The sequence below is a fragment of the Leiobunum rupestre genome, chromosome 4 (genome assembly GCF_980474605.1).
Source record: "Leiobunum rupestre chromosome 4, qqLeiRupe1.1.hap1, whole genome shotgun sequence".
Classification (NCBI taxonomy): Eukaryota; Metazoa; Arthropoda; class Arachnida; order Opiliones; family Sclerosomatidae; genus Leiobunum; species Leiobunum rupestre.
Genome location: NC_143387.1, coordinates 20,033,079 through 20,050,203, shown reverse-complemented (window position 1 = coordinate 20,050,203; position 17,125 = coordinate 20,033,079). Strand labels below are relative to the sequence as shown.

The following is a 17,125-nucleotide window of genomic DNA, read 5'->3' as shown; positions in this document are numbered from 1 at the left end:
TCTTAGACCGTGTTTCTTGGTCTAAGCACGTGGTCTAAGGTCCATTTTACTTTCTGAAAGACGGCATCACAGCGTAGGAAACTTTGGGAGGGGGGGGGGGAGCGTTTGACCTTGCATTACCTACCCTCCCCCTCACCCCATACTCCTACGCTGGTGCCTCATGTTGGCAAGCAGGGCTTTCGTCTGTTTATAATCAGCAGCGACCCCTCGCTGCGCGTTGTCGCCGGTCCGATCCTCCGGTAGAAGCTCTATTGTTACTCGCTGTCAATCAATGCTTTCAGTTTTAAATTCGCCCGTAAAGTTCAGCCGAAAATATTTACCGGCAACACTGCCAAGAGACGAGTTTCAGCGCCATCTAGTATTTTTTCTCGAAACACAAAACCTCAGACTTCCCCCTTAATAATAAAAATATTTTTTGCGCACTTTTAACTATCGTTTTAAATTCAAATAATACATATTTCATAGTAAATATAATACGTGTTAGAAAAACATTCGAAAATATTATTAAATTTTGGATTATGCCCCTTGAATGGCCCTTGAAATTTTGCGGGCTAAAAAGTTCACGAATAAATTTGCATTATTAGAAACGTCCTGTTTAATTCCATGCATTCATTGTTTTGGTTTGAATGTTATTATTGCAATTATGCAATAACTATATCAACTAAAAATTGAAAACAATATTTTTCCAGCCCCCCCCCCCGGACATTCAAGTTCTGCCCCTCCTGAAAAATCTTGAAATGACGTCCCTGACTAAACTGCCATATATTTCCAATGGGGCATGCGCTTCGCTATTTCAAGTCCTTGTCCCTCGGATTAAGCGATTCTTTACCCGGGGTTCAAATAATATGCGCCCCTAAAAACCAAAGGAGACTTAATACTTTTGTTTCGTTGTCAGGTTTCTTTTAAAAATTGTTAGAATAATTATCGTAAAGCAAAAATATATACAAATTAGCATCTTAAAGGGCCACACCGGCGTTTAGAAAAACTCGGCCCGTACTTACTACGTGGTAGCAGATAGGACAAATCATATTCTGGAGCGGGAAACTGGTTGAAATCAAACCTCAGTGCGTCCCTTTAATAGATGGCGGCACTTGACTGTAATGGCGAGTTATATAGTACTCAATAGTATCTGGGGCGTCCTGGTTCCTAGCTCCGCATTGAGCGCTAGCTTAGTAATTAAGTTCCTTATTTACTTTGTATATTTGTTATATTAAATAATGTTCCTAGAATAGAGTTTCGTTATTTATGAACACTACAATTCCAAATTAAGCTTTCGTAAACACCTTTTCGATTGAACAATAGTAAGTTAAAATATGAGAAGGTACACACCTACATTATGTTTATCAACAGATATTGTAGTGGACTAAGCATTTTTTTGAGAGTAACGAGTAATTTTCATCGCCAGAGCTTCTAGTTCGGTGATATTATTAAAATAGTTCGCGCGGCTGCTACGATAGGAGGCAATACTTTACGGGGTGCTACGGAAAAGCAAGGGGTTTTTCTCGACACTTGCTTTATATAATTTCCTATATGAAATTTTAAACACGAAAACTGATTAAGCAACTGAGATAGCACCTACAATGCGCTTTTACACGAAATGTAATTCGTTGTCCCAATTTTACAAACTTCAGAATCATCGGGTCTGGAGGAGAAAAAGGAGAAAACTGGAAGCCAACATCCGAAAAAAAGATATAGAAATTTCAAGAATCGTATCCCTCTTGACGCAAACTTCGCATCGAATAATGATAACAGCGGATATTCCGAAAACAGGTCTGTGTAATCTAACTTTTAATCTAGTACTCGAAGGGCCTAACCAGGGTTCGATAACCAAGGCGATAACGTTGCCCAATTTGGTCAGGAATGATTTGGTCCTACGGGACCTCACCAATCAAATTTAATCGTTTTTAATTCAAATCCTATTGACCTTCAACAAAGCAATAGTCTACAAAAGTGTTTTATACTTAAAGTCGTATTTTTAAACTGTCAAAAATACAGCGATCCGCCGATCCGTAAAGTGACCAAGAACTCGTATTTTGTAACATACTTATTATGTACTAACAAGGAGACTACCCGAGGTGTAACTCACCGATTTTCTTTAAATTCAGGGACTAAGTAGACCTTCACGTAACTTAAAAAATCCCAAAGGGAAAAAATGCGATGGGCTTTAGTTTTACCATGGCAACCGAAAACGTTTTTGACAACTAAAATATTCTATGTAAATTAACATAGGAAAATTGAAGATTCCTAAATTATTCAAATTTTTTTAAACAAAGGTGGTTAATTGTGGGTAAATATCAAATTGTGGGTAAATATCAAATTTGATATTTACCCAAAATTAACCAAATTGGTTTAAAAAAAAATTTAATAATTTCATAACGGGGGACCCTTAGAATCTTCGATTTTCCTATGTTAATTTACATAGAGAAATATAATATTTTAGTTGTCAAAAACGTTTTCGGTTGCCATGGTAAAACTAAAGCCCATCGCATTTTTTCCCTTTGGGGTTTTTTAAGTTACGTGAAGGTCTACTTAATCCCTGGATTTAAACAAAATTGGTGAGTTACACCTCGGGTAGTCTCCTTGTAAGTTATAATAGCAGATTGTGCAGTGACGGCTTAAGATGGCTGGATCCCCGCGGCGGCAATGTTTCGTCGGCGGGGCGACCTTCTGCCTAGCTATGGCACGCCACCCTACCGAACTTTTTGACAGGAAAATGGCACCCCTAGCTACCCTGTCACCCGGGGCGGACCGCCCCTTCGCCCACCCCCTTACGCCGCCTCTGAGATTGTGTTTCTAAATAGAGCTCTTGCATAAGTAACATAATAACAATAAGGGTGCCAATTATGCTAAAATTATACGTTAAAGGGAATATAACCTCAGGTATTTGGTGTGGAACACCATCGTTTGCAGCTCTGGCCGCTCTTGCCTTTGGCTTTAGAAAATTTTTGCGCCACTGTACAGGGAAATTTGAAAAATTGAAGGGGTCTTCCGTAAAGATTGCTTTGCAAGTTATATTCCCTTTAAAAGGAACCACCTATGGACTGCAATGCAAAGGATGATAAAATTAGCGAATAAGTACTTAACGAGGAGTGTACCCGAGGTGTTAATCACCGATTTTGATGAAACTAGGGGGTATGTAGACCATTATGTTAGCATGAAAATTTACAAAGGGAAAAGTTAAGCTGGGCTTCCGTTTTTCCATGCCAACCAAAAACATTTTTGACCCCTCAAAACGAAAAAATCCCCATTTAAAAAAGCATGGGATTTTCTCGGTGAAGATTTTCAAAAATTCGGAAAAAAATTAAATTTACTCAAATTCACCAATTGGGTAATTTGGCTCATGTTTGGGTAAATTTAATAAATTTTGGGTAAAATTTAGCCGTATTCGGGTAAATTTGAAAAAAAATGAACATTTTGCATAAATTGGGAAAATTTAAATAAAATTGGATAAAGTAACATAAAATTGTTGGAAATCAAACAAAATTGGGTAAAACCTAAAAAAATGGGTATTACTAATAAAATTGGATAAAACGTAAAATAAATTGAGTAAAACCTAAAAAATTAGGTAAAACAAATAAAATTGGTAAAACTTAAAAAGAAATTGGGTAAAACTACCAAAATGGGTAAAAACAAGTATTATCGAGCCAAAATTTAAGAAAATATCTAACTTGGGTAAAAGATTAAAATTATAAAATAAAACTACAAAATTCGTAAATCTAAGAAAAAAAATAGCAGGGCCGTAGGTAAAAGTGTTTATATTTCGAAAAGTGTTCATCCTTAAAATGAAAATTCAGTTATCCAAATAATATTTTTTAAATGTTTTTATGGGTGGAACTATTTTTTTGTATTATCATAAATTTCTTACCGAGTTCCGAACCATATCTAAATTTTATAACATTTGTATCAGGGGTTTTTACGTTTATTACTGGGTCTCTGTGGAAAATTATCGTACATTCGAAAAATAGCGAAAACGTAAGAAAAAAGAAAAACACTCGTTAAACCGTTTTTTAATATTTTAAGTTAAATTGGATAAAGTCATATAAAATTGTTGGAAATCGACCAAAAATTGGATAAAACCTAAAAAATGGGTAAATACAAGAGTAAACGACTTAAATCGGGTAAAACAACCAAATTTTAAAGATTTTAATAATATTTACTTAAATTACTTAAAATGACCAATTACTATTGGAAAAGGAGGTCTAGAATCTAATAAAAATGATTATATTACGTTAGTAGTGTTAGTAGGGTTTACCAAGCTACCAAAATTTGCGCTGCTTCTGCCTTTCGCTTTAGAAGTTATTATTACTTATTATTGCTTTTTTTCGGGAATCTTTCATAAGGAACGCCTTGGGGGTAATAGTCCCTAAACAACGAATAATATTGGATACATCTACCAAATTGACGACGTGAGTTTCTAATGTTGAATAAAGTAGTCGGTAAATGCTATTTGTTACGTGTATGAAAATTCATTTTAGTTCAAAGTTTTTGATTAGCAACTCAAATTGCAAAAATGGGTAAACAAAGTAGAATTTGTAAAATTAACATACTATAAATCATATTAGGACAGAACATTTTTTCAATACAAATTCATAATTATAATAAAATATTTACAGATTTAAATTATTTGTAATTACAAAATAAATTAATTACCAATATTAGTATATTTATATTTAATAAGACACGACCGGTTGAACTAAAATTTTTTTTTTTTTTGTAAAATATTTGGTTTTTACAATTAAAAATTGTAAATGGAAATTATTTCAAAAGATATATAATATAACAAACTGCTTTTAAATTTTGGTAGCTGTCACCGGGTCAAGCTACAAGTATTTATAATACACGTTAGCATAAGAAAAATAATTAATCCCGCCTTTGGGTCTATAGTCAAGGCATAATCTCTCCACGATTGAAACGCTTACGCCTTTACGCCCCGGGTGAGAGAAGTTATTTAAAATTATTAATCTTTTTTAATTGAAAGCCGAATAAATCACCAATTATACGATAATTCAGTGCAAAGCAAAAAAATATCTTTAATTGTACGACAATTTTGTCGAAATGATTTATTATAATGTATATTGTTGCGTTCTTCCGCACAAAGAAAAATTAACCGCTAAATTTTATAGAAAATTTCAGAAAAAGTGTTCTTCTAACGATTTTCGGAAGTTTTTGGTGGTACAACGGTAATTATTAATAACAAAATTAGAATAAAAACGGTTTTTCGTGTTTTTCTTACGTTTTCGCTATTTTACGAATGTACGATAATTTTTGGGAAAATACGATAATTTTCCACAGAAACCCATTACAAACGTCAAAATCCCTAATACCAATGTTATAAAATTTAGATACAGTTCGGAACTCGCTAAGAATTTTATGTTAGTACAAAAAATTAGTTCCACCCATAAAAACATTTAAAAATAAATGTTTTATTGCTAAAAAAAAGATTGTTTAAGTTATATTAGTAGCATTAGTTCTAAAATTAAGCCTACTACTTACGACTTTAATCTAAATGCCATAGACTCATTCGTAAACCAATTTTCAAAACTATAACCATTAACTTGTTTAGAATGAAGGATTCGGTTAACTGAATTTTCCTTTTAACGATGAACCCTTTTCGAAATATTTCCACTTTTACCTACGGTCCTGCGATTTTTTCCTTAGATTTAGTAGATTTATCAAATTTTTGCAGTTTCATTTAATAATTTTAATTTTTGGTTCGATATTACATTTTTTTACCCAATTTTGGTAGTTTTACCCAATTTCTTTTTAGATTTTACCAATTTTATTAGTTTTACCCATTTTGTTTTAGTTTTACACAATTTATTTTAGGTTTTATCCAATTTTATTACTTTTACCCTTTTTTTTAGTTTTACTCAATTTATTTTAGGTTTTATCCAATTTTTATAATGTTTTACCCATTTTTGTTAGCTTTTACCATTTTTTTAGGTTGTACCCAATTTTTTTAGGTTGTACCCAATTTTTTTAGTTTTACCCTTTTTTTAGGTTTAACACAATTTTATTAGTTTTACCCATTTTTGTTTGTCTTTCCCCTTTTTTTAGTTTTACCCAATTTTGGTCGATTTCCAACAATTTTATGTGACTTTATCCAATTTAATTTATCAAATTAATGCAAAATTTGGAAATTTTCTCAATTTTAACCAAATTTTGATAAAATTTACCCAAACTTGATCAAATTTACGCAAAACATGAGCCAAATTACCCAACTGGTGAATTTTAGTAAACATAATTTTTTCCCAATTTTTGAAAATCTTCACCGGTAAGTACCCTTTGAAACCGAGAAAATCCCATGCTATTTTCGTTTTAAGGGGCCAAAAACGTTTTTGGTTGCCATGGAAAAAAGGAGGCCCAGCGTAACTTTTCCCTTTGTGAATTTTCATGCTAAGATATTGTCTATATAGCCCCCTAGTTTCATCAATATCGGTGATTAACACCTCAGGTACACTCCTCGCCAGTTCGAGAGAGAGTCGGAGCTTGGCGAGAATGTCAATGTCGAAAAAAGGATCGTTCACGAAATTAGTATTAAAAACATAGGAAGTGTCATACTTATTGTTCTTAAGTTACTTATGGTCCTAGGCATCCCAACTTTTGGGGTGATTGTCAACAGATCCGAATAAATTTACCCGCTTTTATTTTTATTTATGCAAAACAATATCAATTTTGTTCTTTGTTTTATTATAATTTTCTCGCAAATGTATTAAAAAACTTCGTTTGATACACGTGCGGAAATGTCATTGTCACTCGTCCCGAGTATAGCCAGTACTTTATTGCTAACGAAAAATTTCGCGCTCGCGATTTCATCTGGTTGTGTTATAACCCGTCCCCCCCTTAGACTTTCTATATCTACGTGCTTGGTCTAAATCAATCACAATCGAAAAACGATTAAAGTTTTAAAATTAGATTTTAGATAAAAGCGGATAAAATATGAAATATTTTAAATAGTCGTCGATTTTTGATTGCGGGTTCGAGCTACGCACTGGGTTTCTTTGGTTGAAATATTCCTAAGATCAAATGGTGAGAAGACTCCTACATAAATTGGTCGTGGAATTTCCCTAGTTGGTGTACAAGCATTAAGCAGTAATTACGTAACTGATTACAGATTTAGGATTATAACTAACTGCGATAAACGTATGAAAGATGCAATACTCACCAAGTTAAAAATTGTAACAGAAAATTTCCAAAACAGATTCGGTTGGGTATTACAAAGAATGCGAGCACGAAGTATAATGGTCATAAGTTGATCTAATTATGGCCGACATATTGCCTATTTTAAATTGTTTTACAACTACAGGGTGACCATTCTTCCTTTATTTTATAATTTTTCCTATACTTCAATGCTTTCCTTTATTTTCCTATAATTTAACCATTTTTCCTATATTTTCATTTAATTAGATATTATTTTGATAAAATGTAAACTGCTTCTCCAAATGAGAATATCGTCGTCTGCTTAAAAGAAGTTCCTTTTATATTAAAGCAAATTTAAATTTTATTTATGCAAATTTTCCTATATGGTCCTATATTATCAAAGATAATACTCCTATATGTTCCTATATTATCAAAGAAAATACTCCTATATTCTGCTATAAATCGACTGTTGAATTTCCTTTATTCCTATAAATATTTTGGGGTTTTTCAGTGGTCACCCTGCAATACTCAAAATTGGTTGGTTATACCACAGATATAATACAGTCCAATAAAATGGTATAATGTGTTTGTTGCATTTCGTAAAATGGTACGATATAACGCATTTGTGATAAAGCCCAAGGCTGTAAAGCATAAAATTTCCAATCGAATGGTATAATTGTTATAACGCGACAGTGCCATCTAACGGGATTTAAACATCACAAAAAGGATTTGTATATCTTAAAATGAACGTAATTATGGCCTCGAACTGCTCTTCCAGAGGGTTTGATTATTAAGGCAAACTAAAAAATTTCCGGCGTTTTGAAAAAATTAATTAAGCTCGGTCAACCAAAAGAGTCATAATTGTGGCGTTATTTAAACTGCTAGTAATAATTGTCAACCGAACTACAATAATATTACTTTACTAGCAGTGATTGACAGTAGAGAGACAACAACGTAGCCTAGTTCATTCTGACTACTCGAAAGTGGAATCGTAACCAAGTTGTATTACTTAACGAAGGTCAGTCGAAAGTAAATAAAAAGGAACAAATGGAGGTGGCAATTTTTTAAACTTAATATTTCAAAAGACAATAATCAAATAATTAATTTCGCCGAGTTAACCTTCTTTATTACACTTTATACAATGAAGAAACATTGTATTATAGGGATTTTTGGTTGAAATACCTTTATTTATACGTAGTTAACAAATTTACAAAGTAAAAATAACCATTATCTTAAATAAATACATATTTAAATAAACTTAAGCATTTGCTTCATTGAAGCAATTAGCGCATAGATTGTCGACACCGTGAGAGCCAACTGATCTCAGTTATTTTAAAACTGAAACAATTTGCACTTATGACAATATTATATTTTAAAGACCGAATCTGACTTTTACAATAGGGAATCCTCCGAAGATGCTCTCCGCAGCATAAATCAGGGGCGGAAAAGCTATTTATCAGATTACGGTAACAGTTTGAATGTTCACTGTTCACAGTGAAGTAAAACTTTTTATAAGAAATCATTTCCAATTGATTAAATATGTAAATCAATTTTAAGGTTAGATATAGGATCGACGTTTCATCTAGTACAAATAACAAAATTTTAAATTTGCTTGATATAAAACGAATAATTAAAGTATTACTAACCTATACTTATTGACGTAAAAATTTAATTAACGTAATTAAGATTGATATGCCTATTTTTTCGAAAATCGACATTTTAAATTTCCTTCAGATGGCGCGGTCGCCTTTTAGTAAGCTATGTTCAATTCGATTGGAAATTCTATGCTTTACAACTTGGGTTCTTTATCTCAAACCATTTAGAATAATTGCAAAAAAACGCCACTTTAGTAATTTTGTAGTAAAACAAAATAAAAGTTATATTTGATGGCGCGGTTGCCATAGTACAATATCATACACGGATGATATTTTTTTAAATCTAGCATATGGATCGGCGCTATAGAAAGTGCAGTGTACTGATCTAAAAAAAATTATAATTACTTTACATACACATGAACAAAATGAGATACTAGTCACGTATAGGGATTTAATACCCATTTTCGAAGTACTTCATGAAATTATAGGACTTAACTGTTTAAGAAAACGCACTTAGCGCAGGTAAAAAATTTGTCTGACAAAATTTGGGATTTTTAAGCCCATAATTACATGATCCAAAATTTACTAATATTTAATGATCCCTAAAAATATTGAAATGAATTTTTAAAAATTTGTTCCAATATTGAGCCTAATTGCTTTTAATATTACAGCTCAAGTGGAAGAGGCAAAACCGGAGCAGTAGATGTTGGAAACAAGTCAATGCTCGTTGTTTGTTCGAAATTATCTAACTACGACCCAGGAAATGCCACAGAATGTGAAAATCCAAACGAAGGGTCCTCGAGTCGACAGTTAAGTAGTCAGGTTGGTAATCAGGGTGGTAAACAGGAAAAGGAAACGGCTCTTCAGCGGGCTACGTGGGACTTATTGTGCAATCCCACATCTTCTTTGCTAGTGTCGAAACAAAGCCACAATACTTGTTCGGAAACTGCAAAGAGTGCTACTCCCACAAACAGTGGGAAGCAACGAAAACGTCCGCACGCTATAGAAACCACTAAGACCAATGGTTCTAATAAACCAGCCATTTCTCAAAACGAAAAGGCCCCGAAGATTCTACTGAACTTAGAGAAAAGCAGACGTAAAGAACCGAAAACCGCACCCTGGCTGTCACCGGCAAAGGATCAATCTGATGTCTTTCACTTCGATGAAGATAATTCCACTACAGATCCGCTCTCATCTGCAAACGCAAAGTGGCGAATTGTGCGTAAATATGAAAATATCGAAAAGATTTCGGATTTACCAAAGGGAGACTTATTTGTTAAAGGATCAACCAAATCAACGGCAAAACAAAACGAGCTTACATCGGATCCCATCATTTCGGTGACCACTAGCACAGTGGCTAACACTGCGCGGGTACTAATGACATCGAGTCCCCTTTTACCTGAAACAAACCAGGAGCGTAAAAAACATCCTGATGACAACAAAACAGCTGAAACGTTTAGCAGTGATGTCCTCTCAACTCTAGCAACGTTAGCTTCTTGTACTTCGACTAAAAGCAATGCTGTCAATATAATTAACCAAACTTCTGAAAATGTTAGCAACGATGCCTCAACTGCCATTACAATAACCGCTGTTGTTTCTGCAAAAGCGGAACTACCCAAAACTAACGATTCAGCTTCAAAAAACCAAAAAACGCCAGATACTGATCCTGTCCCAATAGCAAAAACACCTACCACTTTGGCATTTTCTTCAAATGAATCAAATCTTAAAAAATTTAAATCTACTCCTACTGTCGATTGCACCGTTAATTCGAAATCTTTGGTAGCAAAAGCCGCGAGTGTTGTTGATGATTCCAAAAATAATTCAAAACAACGAAACTTAACCAAAGTTACTGGTTTATCCGAAAGTAATGTTGAAAATTCAAATGAACCAAACTTAACAAAGGCTACTGGTTTATCCGAAAGTAATGTTGAAAATTTCAATGAACCAGACTTAACCAAAGTTACTGGTTTATCCGAAAGTAATGTTGAAAATTCAAATGAACCAAACTTAACAAAGGCTACTGGTTTATCCGAAAGTAATGTTGAAAATTTCAATGAACCAGACTTAACAAAAGCTACTGGTTTATCCGAAAGTAATGTTGAAAATTCAAATGAACCAAACTTAACAAAAGCTACTGGTTTATCCGAAAGTAATGTTGAAAATTTAAATGAACCAGACTTAACAAAAGCTACTGGTTTACCCAAAAGTAATGTTAAAAATTTTAATGAACCCAACTTAATAGCAGGTACTGCTTTACCTAAAGATAATATAACTAGAGTAAACTTAACAGCAGTTACTGCCTCACCCGAAATCAAAGTTGATAATTTAAGAAAATCAAATTTAACGGCAGTTACTGATATGCCCGAAAGTAAAGTTGATAATTCAAACAAACAAAATTTACCCGAAAGCTTACACAATCAAAATATAGAAACAAATTTAAAAGCTTTACGAAAAAGTAATGCTGATAATTTAAACTATACCAATTTAACAGCAGTGACTTCTTTACCGCATACTAACGTTAAAAATGTAATCAAACCAAATTTTATACAAATGACTGCTTTATCCAAAATAAACATTGAAGTTTCTAACGAACAAAATTCAACAGCAAACACAGTTTTACCCATTATTAACAATTCAAGTAAATTATATTGCCAAAACACTTATAATATCACCTCGACGCTGAATACAACTTCACATTTACCTCATACCGTCGATTCAGTTTCGCCCGATAGCAATGTTAAGGTTGCGGATTCAAAAAATCACAATTTCCATGAACCAATTAATGTAGGCCAACCTGCAACAACGAAGACAATTGTAACTTCAAACACACCAATAACATCGGTTTCAGATTTATCAGAGGCAAATTTGGTTGAAAATCTAAAATCGACAAATGTATCTAAAAAAGTTGCGGATTCCACCAAACCAAATTTTCAAGACACAGGCCGAAGTAAAATTTCAAACAATTTACCACAGGCAGATGTTGGTGGAAATTTAGTTAGATGTTCAGATTCAATCAACTCGAGCTTTCAAAACCTGGTGGATGTAGTCAAAACTACAACTAATAAAGTTGAACTTAGCGTACCTACAAAATCTGGTACAACTATCACTAAGGCTAATGTGGCGAAATCAGGTCATTTAGTAAGCATTGATTTGACTAAACCTTCAGTGACATTAGAAGATTTGACTTTACACCAAAGTAATATCGCTAAACCATGTCACCAAAAAAGTAGTAAGCCTTTACATTCCACACCAAATTCAGCTTTTCCTTCTCGTGTAGAAAATACAAGTAGTTCAAATACAGCTAACCTTATATCGACAAATGTTTATCCAATCACATCAGAGGAAAAACATGACTCTAAAAGAATAAAAACTGTTGGTAAACTAACAAGTAGTCTAAACAAAGCAATTTCCGATGTACAGAAACCTAATGTTTCCAAAGTCTCCCCTATTACAGCGGTGGTGACAAAGAAGTCTCAGACAGATACTGTTAATAAACCAACTAGCACTATAACAGGCTTAGGTGTTCCTAAAACTAGTTTCACAAACGCAATTTATGATTTAAGAAAATCAAATACTTCCAAAGTTTCCCCAATCGCGCCATTGGGAATACAGGATTCTAAGACGAATACATTTAGTAAAGCGATAGTTATAAATAACCCTGTCATAGCTGTTAGTAGTTCAAGTGGGGTTGGCCTTGAGCAATCAATAAAACCGTTCAATTCGATGGTAACGAAAAATACGCGTACGCCGGATAATTTAAATGCAACTGCTGGAAATTTAGTGAAACATACTGTTTCTGGGTCCCGAAATGAATTTCCTAATACTATAAGTACAGCAACCAGCCAAGTTAATACCACTCCAATATCAATTATTCCAACATCATCCGCTGTACTCAGTGCCGTTACTACGACAGGTTTAACAAGTACTAGTACTATTAATTTGAATAATACAAAAACGACGTTCGTTCCACCAATGAGTTCCAAATCATTACTCCCAAACTTAACTCCAACAACTAACACTAGAAATGTCTCCTCAAATGCTAACAACGGCTATCTTCTGAACCTAACCAGTGACTCAAATTCTTCATATGCATTTGAAAGTGAATCTATGACCAAATGTAATTCCGTTACATCACTTATCACCTCTGTGCCAGTTTCAGTTATATCAACGATTTCTTTGAGCAGTAGCGCTAATTTACCCGTACAGTTAGGAAACAGGAGAGGCAGAAAACCAGGTTCGAAAAACAAAACCAACGGAAGACGTAGTGTTGGAAAATTGATTGAAAGTGCAACTAATTTTAAATTACCCGGTATGCCAAATACTATTTTCAGTCACCGCAGTGACGACTTTCAGTCTGGTTTTGGCTTAAACCTGAAATTTCCCCAACATTCGCCAACTAATCTCGTGAATTCGTCTTTGTCACATACTGCCACGAATCCCGCAAGTCCAATTTCGCAGAACACGGCGTTTAGTCCCGCAAGTCCAATTTCGCCAAATGTGGCCTTTAGTCCGGCAAGTCCATTGCAAAATCCGAGTTTCAGTCCAGCCAGTCCGCTGCAAAATAACGCTTTGAGTCCCGCGAGTCCCGTCTTGCAGCCTAACTTGGGAAATCCCGTATTTCAACAAGTTACTGCTAATCCCATTTGTTATAATCAGCATAGACACGTTTTCCCGTTGGGCTTAGGCCCACCCAATTTCCCAAACCCTGTTTTGCCATTTCCGACAGCTCGCTTCGCGAGGCCAGCTTACCGACCAGTTTTGGAATGCAATGATTCTATAACTCATTTCAATATGGGTAATCGCGCTGGTACAAGACCAATTTCGCAAAACACTCGCGAAATAGAATCGCGGAGTAGTCAAGCCCCGACTCGTTCTCTCCATGTAAATGAACCAAGGAGGTATACGATTTCAGATCAAAACAGACGTACGCCAAATGATGGTAATTTCATAACTTACCAGCCACAAAACATGCCCATATTAATAAGACAGCCACATTTCTCAACCGCAACGGAAACAAGCTCGATTGAAGAGCGCATTGTTAACCGTAATGAATTGTATGGTCAGCAAATTCTGCACCACGCGCTGGCCAAAAATGAAACGCCTAACGGTTTTTCCCATCACGAAAATTTAAAATCACGAGGTCCTTTCGCCACGGTAATAAGATACGAACCGACCAGTCCTCCCGTGTCTGCAAATATCGGCGGAGACATCAGTAAACGAGGCCATTCAAATGAATACAATCAGTCGAGTTCCTCAAGTTTACAAAATCAAATTAGAAGAGACATTATAGTTCTCAGAGGACCAGAAAATAGAATTGTTAGAGACTGCCCTTCCACGAAAGCAACCACGTTTCCGGTTCCAACGCAACACGACACCGGAAGAAGTGACAATAGCTCCATTACCACCACAGCTCCTACTACGAATATTGGAAATGACAAATTGCCGAAAAGCAACGTGCTCGAGGAGGCTTTGATTCAAAGCGGGATATTCGCGAACAACGATACACCGCAAGCAGCGGAAAGTCCAACCTTTCTCGAACCGAACCAGTTTGAGAACAATACGCATTTTTGGATCGAAAGACGTAGTGACCCCCGCTTGGTGCCAATGTACAATAGCGGCGTCTTTAGGACTGAAATGGATCCGCGGTTGACGGGAAACAACGGGTCCATGTCGAGCACCACTTTAACAGCCAGTAACGCGTACGGTGCCGAGCGAGGTACCGCTGCCTTCCAAATTAATAACACTCTCGTGAACCAACAGTGTCGGGTCAGTGGCGTAGATTTAGTGAACCTATGCGACCTCAAAAAACTGCCGTTGGGCAGCGTGCCTTCCAATTTCTTGTTCCCAATAGACCATCTCCAAGACACCAGAATGTACAATATCGAGCATCAACCGACCGGCGTTGTCGCGCACGATTATAACGGTAGAGCTAGTGTGGTACAAACTATGCAAGAATACGAAACCCTATTGCCCCAAAATACTAAAGAACAAACTTTAAGCGCGTTAAGTTTGGACCCCAGGTTGCGTAATTTGCCGGGCAAAGTTGAAGACCTTATCAATTATCGCGAGAAAACGGTGCCGGTTAATTCTGCCGCTATGTACACCGAATGGAAAACCCCAGCACCAATAGATGTCGTTTCAAAACCCTTTTATCGTGTACAAGGCGCTGAAGAGAACGCTTCGTAATTTTTTTCTTTTCTGACGTTAGATAATTCCTAATGCTATGTAAATAGAAACAAAATATAAATAAACTTAATTTTTGTTTACTTGTCGTTGCATTTGTTATTTTCTACTCGCAGCTGCTATTAATTTAAATATAGATACGGCAATATCTAACCTAATTCCTCAAAAGCATGCGAATTGTACCTTTTTAGAAGACGGGGTAAATAGGATTTGGCCATTAAAAATATACAAAGGCTTACACTTTGCACAAACGTTCATTTTAGTGCCTTAATTAGCGTTTTCAGTTTAAAAAGAGTTACGTAGCGGCCAACGAGAGAAGCTCATAATTTGGGGGATTTTCGTCTGCTTGCCACCATCCTCCTACGCAATATAACCGGCCACCGGGAATAATAGCTTTCGGTATTAGCTTAGCTAATAATTATTAAATTAAAAAATGTTTCAACAGTTTTAACAAATGTGCGGCTATTTAAAAAATTTGGCAGGACTACGCTTGGTTATGAAGTCTTTCTGATATTGAATTAATGTAAAAAATTAATAGAATTTAATTTTCAGTGATCTATAGGGTGTATTCTCGTGCCGCCATTATCGCTGTAGTGGAAGGCTAGTGTCATCCCCCTTTCCCCCATAAATATCTACCTTAGAGCAATGGCCGCCATCTTCTCGTGAATAGCACCTATATTTTCGTAACCCGAGTTTAAAATAGTCGTAACTCGAAAAAAACATTTTGAGAAAATCAGTTTAGAGTTTTGAAATGCTTTCCCAAATCAAGAATGCAGAATATACAATATAAATACATACATGTATGTTTAAATGATATGATAAACATGTTTATCTGAGATAACTTTAAAAAATACAGATAAAATAGAGTTACTACGTTTAAACTTAATATTTTTAGTGACTTTATCTATATTTATTAAATAACCAATACTATAGTAACTTCAAATAACTATAAAATTAATCTAATTTTTCCAAACAAGTAATATCTAACTTCAAATTACTCTAAAATTAATTTTATTTTTCCTAACAAATAATATTTTAACTTTAAATAAATTATTTAATAAAATATTTTTAAACCAAAATTTAATTTTAAAAGCAAGTTACTATATTCTTATCCTTTTGATATCCCTAAACCTTTGGCCCAAATGGTAAAAACTCTGGGAAGGACCCAAGTAGCAAATATGAGTCGGTCCAACCACTACGGATTCGAGTCGGCCTACTCAGTCGGGTAGCTATCCACTCGACAGTACCAAATGTCCTATGAGGCCCAACGTACCTTTTAGGGTTGGCAGAGTTTATTACCCGACTATATTCTGGTAGTCGGGCCTACTTAAAAGAGCCCTTTTATAAACCTTTTAGTTAAGAGTTTTGAATGAAGAAAATCGATTTTCTCCATTCAAAACTCTTAACTGTTAACGAACTTGTAAAATATAATTATACTCAAAATCCACATTTCCTAAAATTACGAAAATGAGCCTTCATTAAGTGGTCACTAGATGGCGTTAATTATCTTCCGTTTAATAGCGACTACATTTGGTCAAAAGAGGGCATCAGCACAAAATAAAAATTAACACGTTGAATTGCTTAGAAAAATTATTAAATTTTGTCCAAATGTATTTAAGTAAAATAATAATTATAAGTATGATATTTCCCATGGTTTTATATTAGAGAGGTTAAGCAGATAACTCTAGAAGTTTGAACGACAACGTCGAGAGTCACGTGATCGTTCTCCACGCGCTTATACTTCTTATTCGGAACCATTTATAACTTGAGGACGGCGCCATATTTATGTCGAGCTAATGTGAGACATAGTATAATATCTATAGGCCGGGAGTAGTGGCTCACTCCTGTAATCCCAGGCGTCCGGGAGGCAGAGTTTGTGGATGGCCGTGTGAGGACGACCACCAATCCCCCAACGGGTGGTCGGAATACTTCCGCCACGGGTGTCCCCACCCCTGTCCCCACGTATCCCCCCGTTGGCGTGGCCGTTACACATATCTCGCCCTGATTAATCAAATGGACGAGAGGACTGAATTGCCCCACACGTCAAAATCGAATAAAAAAAAAAAAAAAAAATAATATCTATAGCGTTTAAATATAAATACTAAATATTACAATTTTCCTGCTAAAAAATTCGAAAGATAATTATAGCAGGCTAGCTGTTTCTTTTCTAGCAACATGCGTTTTAGCAATCGTAAATACTGGTTTAA

The 17,125-nt window shown here is 35.0% G+C and overlaps 1 protein-coding gene across 1 annotated transcript in view; it reads left to right on the top strand.

Annotated features, from left to right (window-relative positions):
• LOC149946582 (uncharacterized) overlaps positions 1 to 14,921 on the top strand; it is a 38,186-nt gene extending 23,265 nt beyond the window's left edge. Inside the window, exons 5-6 of the mRNA XM_090170824.1 lie at positions 1,632 to 1,770; positions 9,407 to 14,921. Coding sequence (XP_090026950.1) covers positions 1,632 to 1,770; positions 9,407 to 14,921 — 5,654 coding nt within the window. The remainder of the gene's footprint in view (positions 1 to 1,631; positions 1,771 to 9,406) is intronic.
• Positions 14,922 to 17,125: the final 2,204 nt, after the last annotated feature.